The following is a 10262-nucleotide window of genomic DNA, read 5'->3' as shown; positions in this document are numbered from 1 at the left end:
TGAATAGAGGGATTTGTTCTAATGGTGTTTGTAAATAGGATATCATGTCCGCATCTTGTACAGCAATTAACCACTAGGAAGAATGTATTAATTATTGAAACTGTCCTACCAGTTTGGTTTGAAACTGTCTCATTGCTATTGTTTCTCAATAAAATTACGGGGAAAAAAAAAAAGAAAATCCTTTTTGATTAATTTATTCTTTGTATTGTTTTCTTTCTCTTCAGTACATTAATTTTTGCTTTAATCTTTATAATTTCCTGCCTTCTTTGAGTTTTGGGCTTGACTTGCTCTTTTTCTGGCAGCTTGAGGTGCAGCATAAGATCATTTGTTTTGGCTTGTTCTATTTTTTTTTTAATTTGTGAATTTCCTGCTATAAATTTTCCGCTTAAGAAAGCTTTCATTGAATCCCACAGGTTTCAGTAAGTTGTATCTGCATTTTCATTTGATTATAAATATTTTTAAATTTCTTCTTTAACTTCATCTGTGACCCACTGATTGTTTAGAAGGTTTTTAAATTTCCACATGTTTATGGTGCTTTTGTAGTTTCTTTGGTCAATAATTTCTAGTTTTATTGCACTGTGATCAAATAGTATACTTGAAATCATTTCAGTTCCTTTGCATTTACTTAGAAATGCTCTGTGTGCTAGTATATGGTCTTTTTTCTTTTTCTTTTATGGGGGAGAAAAGTATATATTTAGAATTAGCTAGCTGGACTCAGTTTAGATGGTCCCAGTTTTGTTGGCAACATCCAATGCATCTTATTCAGGAACCAGTCGAACATATGCCTTCTTCTCTCCAGCAGGCCTGATTGGGGTATTGACCTTGGCAAGAGCATTGTCACTTAGCTTCTTTATAGCTTGTTGGATTTGGTGCTTATTGGTCTTGACATTCCCAGTGAACACAAGTGTGTTGTTGTCCTCAATCTTTTGATCTCTGTGATCAGGAGGAACTTGATGGCACAGTGGTCAAGCTTGTTTCTTCTGGGGGTGCTCTTCTGAGGATATTTGGGCTGCCTCCAGAGCCGCAGTGTCTTTGGATGGTAAAAGGTGGGTGACATTTGTATCTTCTTTTTGTGGCTGTCGATGCCTTTCAGCATGACCTTCTTTGTCTTCAAATCTTTTGCTTTGGCTTCAGTTTTGGGAAGGGCAGGGACTTCCTTCTTTGCATTCGGCAGCATCTTGGTAAAAAGACTCTCCCAACCTTTTTATTTTTTTAAGTGTATTTAGGAAGGGTCTACAGGGTCTCACTACGTAGATCGGACTTGTAGTGATTCTTCTGTTTTCAGCCTTCCAAGTGCTGGGATTACAGGCACATGCCACCATGCCCAGTCTCAATCCCTGTTTTAGCATGCCCAAGAGGCCGGGTCAGCACGGCCCTCTGGGGAATCAAACCCTGGCTCCTGCTCTCTGCCTAAGCAAGTGCTTTAGTCCGCTGAGCTATCTGGCTGGCCCTATATGGTCTATTTTGGGTAACATCCCACGTGTAATTGAGAAGACTAATTCTGTTGTTGCTGGGTGAAACACTCTGTAAATGTCTACCTAGTGAGTTTCTTCACAAATTTGGTTTAGTTCTGTTATTTGTTTGCTGATTTTTTGCCTAGTTGATCTCTTTGTGACTGTGGCATATTAAAGTCCCCCATTACTATTGTATTATTGGTCATTTGATTTTTTTATGTCTGCTAAAATTTGTCTTATGTAGGAAGGTTCTCCTACATTGGGTGCATATATGTTTATAATTGTTATGTCTTCCTCTTGGAGTTTTCCCTTAACAAGTATGTAGTGACCTCTTTTTGGGTGATTTGTGGTTTGAAGTTGATATTGTCAGCAAGCAGGATAGCTACCTCTGCTTTTTTCTGATTTTTTGTGGCATGGAGGATGGTTTTCCATCCTTTGACCTTCAGTCTGTGAATTTCCTTTTGAGTTAAATGTATTTCTTACATGCAGCATATTGTTGGATTTTGTTTCTTAATCCACTGTGCTAGTGCTAGTGTGTTTCGTTTGATTGGTGAATTGAGGACTCTTACATTGATGGTATAACTGATACGTATTGGCTTATCTTTGTCATGCTATTTTATTGTTAGAGGTTCTACGCTTTTTCCCTCTTTTTAATTACTTGCTCTGTTTAGTGGTTCCTTTCTGTGGTTTTTGAAGCTGTGATCACTTCTCTTTCTAAAATATGTCAGTACTCTTTATAGGAGTGGTTTGGTGGTTATGAATTTTTTTCAATTGTTGTTTGTCATGGAAGGATCTTATTTTGCCATTGTTTTTCAGGGTATGTCAACTTGGTTTGGAAATTATTTTGTTTCACGACCCAAAATACTTCATTCCAGGTTCTTTTTGATTTGATTGTTTTGTGTTGACAAACCTGCCATGATGCTGATGGGTTTTCTATTGAAGTGATCTGTTTCTTTGTTCTAGAAGTGTCTTAGTTACTCTTCTCTCATTTCTGGGACAAATACCCAACACCCAAATTGAAGGAAGGAAAGGTTTATTTAGCTCACAGTTACTGGGGGTTTCAGTCCATACTCACCTGGCTCCAGGGCGGCCTGGCACATGACAGAGAGCAACCTTTCAAGGTGGCAGCAAAGAGCAAGAACCAAAAAGAGGAGTAGCAGCAGCTCAAGCAGCTTAACTTCTCTTTCCACCTTACTTTGAAATGCAAATTACCTGCTTCAGGGCAGGTGCAGCATCCACACCCACATTAATTACAAACTCCAGAAGCCTCTCCAAGACTGCATGAGGCTTTGGAGGAACAACTATACACAAACCATAACAAGCAGCTTTTTATATTCTACTCTTGCTGAATTTCTGATATCTTGATTATTATGTGTATAGGTGCCAATTTATTGTGCTTATGGCTGTGTAGAGTTCTACATGACTCACTTATCTGTGTATCAGTTTCTTTTGTCATGTTTAGAAAATTTTCTGCTAGTACTTCTGAATATAGTCTTTTTATGTCATTTGTGCTATCTCTCGCTGCTTCATTACACCTATCATTCTTATATTATTTTCTTTGCATTGTATTGTAGCTGCTAAATTGTAATTTCCTGGTTCCTTGTTAGTTTTAAGACATTTTTTTATTTCATGTCCATTAGGTGCAACACTGTCTTCAAGGTCTGAAAGTCTATCTTCAGTTTCATTCAAGTGGTTTTGCCAGCTTTTAATGGAGTTCTTAATGTCCTAGATATCTGTTTGAATCTGTTTCATGCATTCTGATTCTTTCCTCTATTGTTCATTTACTGTTTCCATTTTTCTGTTCTCTCCTTTTTGTTTCTGTGTCTTCTTTTATTGTGCTTAGCAAGTCTTTTTTTTTTTTTTTTTTTTCCATTTGTGTATTTGGTACAGAGTCTCACTATGCAGATTAGACTTGTGGTGATCCTCCTGTTTTCAGCTTTTTCAGTGCTGGGATTACAGGCATGCACCACCATGCCCTGACTCTTGCTGGCTCAGCATGCCCTAGGGGTGGGCTGGCTGGCGTGGCATGTGGGACTGGGGATCAAAGCCTGGTCCTTGCGCTTGCCAAAGCAGGTGTGCTTAGCAATTCTTTCACGATTGTTGTCCTTTCGTTTTTAGACCTTAGAGATTATTTCTAAGATTTTATTTCTACTATAGCCTGATGGATTTGTTTCTTTACTTCAGTTGCTGTCATTCAGAGATTTCAAGTGTGTGATTTCCAAGTTCTTGTATGTCTTCATCTTGTGAATTTGTACTGGGTAGAAACTGCCTTTTGCTCCCAGTAATCACCCAGAGTCTGCCAGAGTTCTTAAACGGCACCAGGAAAGCTCCACACCTGGGTGCCCTTGGCCCATAGATCTCAGCTCTTCTGCGGGCCACTCACAGTCCTCCTATGTTCTTAAAAGATTGGACCACACTTGCACACTAAGGGCTAAGGAAGCTCAGAGCTTACCAGAGTCCTGCAGACTTCCCAGAGTCCGCCAAAGTTCTTAAATGACTGCCTATGTGTTTTGTGTGTGTGTATGTGTATATGTGTAGGTGCATGTGCATGCAGTTTCTCACTGTGCAGCTCAGATTCATAGTAATCCTGTTTTCAGCCTTCCTAGTTCTAGGATTACAGGTGTGTGCCATCATGCCCAGACCCTATTGCTGGCTCAGCATGTCCTGGGGTGGGGCTGGTGCGACATACAGTACCAGGGATCGAACCCTGACCCCTGCACTTACCTAAGCAAGTGCTTAGTCTACTAATCTATCTCGCCGACGCTGCCCATGAGTTATTTATTTATTTATTTGTGTGTGTGTGTGTATGTGGCCAGCTCAGCCCACCAGGGGGCAGGGCTGGCTGGCATGTGGTGCTAGAGGATTGAACCGTGGTCCCTGTGCTTTGCTAAGCTTGTTCTAAGTAGATGCTTTAGACCACTGAGCCATCTCACCAGCCCCTCATGTGTGTGTTTTTTTTTAATGAGATAATTGTATTTTTTTTTTAGAACTTTTGCCTAGTAAACTTCTGTTATACCTCCTGTGCAGAAATTCAACACTTTCTCCCTCTTTTCACTTTTTCTAGGTTTTAAAGTTTATTTCATTAGCTTTGCTGTGTGAGATTAACTGTCTAAGTCTAGTTTTACAATTAGTTTAACCTTATGTCCAGTCTGATCTGTATCTGCTAAAGCAGACAAAGAGAAGGCATTGCTGTCTCTTTTTGACATTAGCATACATAATGGACCTAAGTATGTGTTTTATTCTTTTTTTTTTTTTTTCAATCAAATTGATAGGACAGTTTCAATAATTAACACAATGCATACATTCTGTTTTATTCTTAAATATCTTTGTGGACTCGCCCTTGACAGCACATACTTCAGTAGAGTTTAACTTGTTTTCCCAACACATTAGCTTGCATTGCAATGTATTAGCCGTGTTGTAATAGTATTGGAACTTGCTGTGCGCTGTCTTTGTGCACTACTAGTTGAACTTAGTTGGTTGGTACATTGGAAATGTGCTGATTACTTTCCTTTCTAGGTGTTTTATTTAGAAATAGTCTTAGGATTAGTTCCTCATAGAGGGCTTTCAGAGAATACAAGTACCCAGCTTTTTATTTAAACTTCCTCATCCAGGTCCTTGTTTGCTACTAAAACACTGTATTTCCAGGAAACCGTAAGATGGCTATTTGGGTTATCCTGGGAATCTTGTTATAAAGCCTTCTCTTTGTCTACTTTGGCAGATACAGATCAGAGAGGGTCAGACCTTTCCTGTGATCTGTCAGGCATGTGGTAAAATACACTTTTTCTCCTCAAGGCACAGTTCAGCAGAAAGACAAATTTGTTATGATATTTGTGCATTGCCAGCACTTTGGAGCCCAGTTAAAGGAGTTTCTTTAAAGTGTCATTATGAATTCCATTTCAGCTACTGGTAGTTAGTTCAGTGAAAACTAAAGTAATGTGAAATCATACATCATAATCAATGAGTGAAAATGAAGAAAAGAAATTGATATTATTATAAAATTCCTTGGGGCTCTTCAGAAAATGGAAGCTATGAAAGCTTTTATGTTCTTTTATTGATATCATCCACATAGGGTATCATTTTACATGTGTGACTTTATCCTTTATATGAAAAAAATATAATATTCCTTTGAACTTAGAATTGGTTTGTATCTAAAACTGTTTTTTTTTTTTTTTTTCTCTCGGAACCGGGGATTGAACTCAGGCCCTTGCGCTTGCCAGGGAAGCACTTATTCCACTGAGCCATCTCCCTGGGCCCCTGTATCTAAAACTTTTTAACAGTTGTTACATCAACAAAAAATTCTGATTTTGTTCTTTAATGTGATTTGCACTTCATCCTAGACATGAAAATAAGCCATGTGTTCCTAGTCCAGCACAGTTAATAAGAAGGAAATTCCAAAAGCCTAAGCCTAAACCAGATTTGGGAAGGGCACGCAGCAGAAAAGTAGAAGAATCAGGTAACAACAAAGGCCCAGCAGATCAGAGTGGAACAGGTAAACCAGAAGATGATTTGCCACACCAAGCAAATCCTGACACCCAGCTCCATGTGGAAGTAAGTTTGGATTTTTTCTTTTTTTTTTTTTTTTTTTTTTTATGGTTAGTGAACTCTTTTTAGGATCTTGAAGGAGAATGCAGATATTATTAGAATAAGGTTTGACTGTATTTTACATATGGGACATTACTAAAATGCAGGAAAATATTGTAAAAGTTTTCATAGAAAATTTAGTCCTTTTATTTGTTGCTCTGGGGATTGAACACAAGACATCAAACATGCAAAGCAAGTATTCTACCACTGGGCTACAGCCCCAGCCCAGTTTTTTTTTTTTTTTTTTTTTTCTCCCCAGCCTAGTTTTGATGGAGAAATAAGAAACTTATCATATGTGTATATGTGTAAGCATAGAGATTTAGACCAAACTGCTAAACCACATTAGCAACATAAAGATTATTTTTATGATAATATTAGCTGTTTCATCTTATGCTTAAGGAAGAAGCTCAAATTGTGATATCTCCAGAGGTTTCAGCAACAAAAGATTGTAAAGGTTCTGAAGAGTCTATCTTGGCCAAAAAAGATGCTCAGTTAGAAAAAGTTGGACCATCAGACAGTGTTAGAGAGGAAACTACACGAGATATCTCTGTGTCTTCAGTTGTTGAAGAGCAGCGTTTCAGTAAACTAAGAAGGTAACATTTAACAAATACCAAGAATAAGAAATAAAAATCACCTGTTCTTCATAGCTGTCCTACTAACATGCCGATACTGTAGATCAAAAAGATGACTTGTGAACATAAGTGAAGATTTTCCTAATATTTCTTTTCTCTTTTTTTCTGTTCATTTGTAGCAGTTTACTCTTTTCCTGATTTTCTTTGTAAAATGTTTCTTTTCCAGGTAGATTTCTATGTGTTGAGTCTATTAGATGGGAACAGAAACCTGATCAAAGAATAGTATACATAGTCTAAGTAATTAGAGTGCTAGTTTGAGAGGGATTATAACCACAAATAAAAGGCACCCTTCTTTCATACTTTTCAAAGAAAGTGTGAAGGAATCTGAGCTCTAAAAAACACTGGCCTGGGGGTTGCTTGCCTAACGTGTGTGAGGCCCTGGGTTTGAGTCTCAGCACCACAAAACAAAATAAAAGGAAAACAACCCACCAGCATTGATCTGATTGCGTTTCTGTTTTTTTCTCTTTTTTAATCTAATCCCTTTTTCTTCTAGTAATTTCCAGTTTTGTGTTTATCTTTACTGTATTATGGAAGAAAATAGCTTAGAATTGAAAGTGTACCTCACAAACTTTGTAGAAAACCGAGAATTAACTCTACATGAGAAACTAAGTAGTACTTAATTCCTTTCTTATTTTCACACTCTTAAGTTTTTGAGAGGACTTGGTGGTGACAGGTGTTCTTTTTTGGGGTGGGGGTATACCAGAAATTGAGCTCAGAACCTTGCACTTGCCAGTCAGGCTGTGTGCCACTGAGCTATAGCCCTGGCCTGATAATATTCATTTTATGGCTGGAAATCAGAGTTCATTGTATAACTTGATTTTCATTAAAATCCTGGTGCATACATGACAATATTGTTGTTTTGATTAAACATCCAGAGGCCTACAACATTTGAAAGAATCAAATTACTCTAGAACTGCTCTGGATGGAAGAACTACGATCTCTTCTGCATCTGGGAGTGAGACAGATCACGGTGAAAAGAGAACGCAGAGGAAAACCAAAGCGAGTGTCCCCAGAGGGCGGGGAACCAAGCGGGCTCGGGCAAAGACTTCTAGGAAGGAACCGAGGGCTCCCAAGGCCATGCTGGTGACTCTTCGGGCTTCCCAGGAAGAAGACAATGAGAATGCCCAGGACTTTGAATCTGACTACGAGGAAGAGAGCTACCATCTTGCCCCAGAGGAAGTAAACAAAGCACCGGTGTTTGTCCCTCTTGGTCTCAGATCCCCTGAACCTGTTTCTGCTCAGATTGAGGAAACAATGGAAGAGGTAGTTTTGTTAAATACTTGGCACTTTCTTGTACTTATTTTTTTCTAACTTTTTTTTTTTTAATTAAGTCGATCACTATTTTTTCTTTTAGTGATTACTGAGATTTAGAGAGTTCATTTTCCAGTAATTGCTGTGAACCATAAATTGTCTGGAGTCTTGCTTTAGGAATGAGGAGAGATAGGTCTGTGACTACCCAGCCCTTATAGCCCAGGCTCATCAAGAGGATCACAATTAAAAACAATGATAGAAATAGGCTAACACTTAATCTGGAAGATACTTGCTCTGCTCCTTTTGTTATTTTTTACTCCATATTGGGGAGTAAACGTAGGGCCTTCACAATGAGCTGTATTTCCACCCCTTTTTAGATTTTGATATTTATTGATTTATTGATTTATTGCAGTACTAGGGATTGAATTCAGGACCCTGCGCTTGCCCGGCAAGCGCTTATTCTACTGAGGTATCCCCCCCAACCCCCCTTTTTGATTTTTTTTAGACAGGGCCTTGCTAAGTTGCCCAGGCTAGACTTCAACTTCAGATCCTCTTGCCTCAGCCTCTGAAGTGCAGTGATTACAGGCATGTGCCACCATACCTGATATGCCTATTGGACATTTACAAACATTTTTCAAATCTGATGAAACACAGAACACAGTGTTATTATAATAGCTCCTTTCTTCCTTCCTTCCTTCCTCCCTCCCTCCCTCCCTCCCTCCCTCCCTCCCTCCCTTTTCTTTTTCTTTCTAAGGTACTAGGGTTCAAACCTAGGACCTTGCACATACTAGGCAAGTGCTGTGCCAGTGAACTGCATCCCCAACTCTTGTAAAACCTATATTTTTAGGATATATTTTGATACTTGATTCATTATTCACAATTTATACTGAATTGGGCAATTTTTTCACTTATCTTTCTGTTAAAAATAAGAGCTATACTTTAGGCTTTGAATCAATATATTTTTATGCCCCTGAATATAGGGTTTTTTGATTTGTAGGGCTGTCAAGTGAAAAGTGTGAGTGAATCCATTTCCATGGATGTCAAGAATCATGTAGCTGGAAATGGTGGAACACACCTTTAATCCTAGCACTCGGAAAGCTGAGACAGAAGGATAGCCATGAGTTTATGGTCAACCTGGGCTCTATAGTGAGGTCTAAGACCAGTCAGAACTACATAGTAAAACTCTGTCAAAACAAAACATTGTTTTGGCTGTGGGGGTGATAGGACAATTTTTTTCCCTTCCAGTACTGGGAATGTAACCTGGGGCTTTTCCCCTAAGCCATATCCCCTGCCCTTGGTTTTACTTTTTATTTTATTTTGAGACAAGGTCTCACTAACTTGTCCGTCTTGGCCTTGAATTTGTGATCCTCCTATCTCACCCTTACTAGAGTGCTAAGATATAGATATGTGCCATTTTGCTCAATTGTGATAAATCTTTTTAGGTACTTTAACTCATCTCCATTATTCCACTTACGACAGTGGATAGTTTGGTTAGTGTGTGTATTTCTCTCTTACATTGTGATTTCTTTGAGGCCAGGGTCCAACCATGTCTTACTTGACTTTGTATCCTTATATTCCTATAGTTTGTGGGGAGTACTTCATAAATGATAACAGAAAGAAGAAGTAAATTAGAGCAAAATGGGGACAAAATGGAGAATGAAAAATGAAATGCCAGGCCCTAAGATTAACTTTAGAAAATTGGATTATTGGTTGTAGCAGGGGCAGAACTCTCAGAAACTTTGTTTTACTTTTGCTAAGGTGTTCTAATCTAGTTTAAGAGCTATATTTCAGTGTTCTAATTTTGTACAAATGTAGATCTTTTTTTCACTATTTTCTTTTTTGGTACTGGGAATTGAACTTGGGACTTCATGCTTGCTAGGTAGGCACTGTGCCACTGAGCTGCATCCCCGGCCTCATTTCTTTTTAACATTTCAGTATACTTAATGTAGAGCATAAGATTTTGTTTTACTGTTCCTAGAATTACCAAAATGAAATTATAAAACTTTATTTTCATAGCTCGAAATAACTGTGAATGTTGCAGATGTTGGATGTGTAACTGTTGTTGAACATCAGCTCTCAAATGCAGATGGTGCTCTTCAGAAACCAGAGCAAGAATGTAATTTGAATATTCCATTTGTAAGTGTCCATTTTAATTTTTATTCTTTATTTGCTTTCAAAAAACTAGAGGGTTTTATTTAGAAGGCTTTAGTTTATAAACAGTTTTTAGCTACTCCTGTATGGGAGATGCTAGTTTGAATAATAAAAACTTGCAGATAATGGATTTGAGTTTGACTTGAAAGCATTGAAGTGTGTGTGTGTGTTTGTGTGTGTGTGTAGAGCTCTT

At 38.3% G+C, this 10262-nt stretch overlaps 1 protein-coding gene across 4 annotated transcripts in view; it reads left to right on the top strand.

Annotated features, from left to right (window-relative positions):
* The window catches only part of Bdp1 (B double prime 1, subunit of RNA polymerase III transcription initiation factor IIIB), a 149345-nt gene that overhangs the window by 110384 nt on the left and 28699 nt on the right, over positions 1-10262 (top strand). For all 4 annotated transcript variants that reach the window (XM_023703472.1, XM_023703421.1, XM_023703387.1 and 1 more), the window contains 4 exons: positions 5792-6002; positions 6435-6628; positions 7543-7930; positions 9935-10054. In XM_023703472.1, the coding sequence (XP_023559240.1) occupies positions 5792-6002; positions 6435-6628; positions 7543-7930; positions 9935-10054 (913 nt within the window). The remainder of the gene's footprint in view (positions 1-5791; positions 6003-6434; positions 6629-7542; positions 7931-9934; positions 10055-10262) is intronic.

The sequence above is a fragment of the Octodon degus genome, unplaced genomic scaffold, assembly GCF_000260255.1.
Source record: "Octodon degus isolate 3935 unplaced genomic scaffold, OctDeg1.0 scaffold00001, whole genome shotgun sequence".
Lineage (NCBI taxonomy): Eukaryota > Metazoa > Chordata > Mammalia > Rodentia > Octodontidae > Octodon > Octodon degus.
Note: the sequence above shows the minus strand (reverse complement) of the source record. Positions and strands in the feature narration are given on the sequence as shown.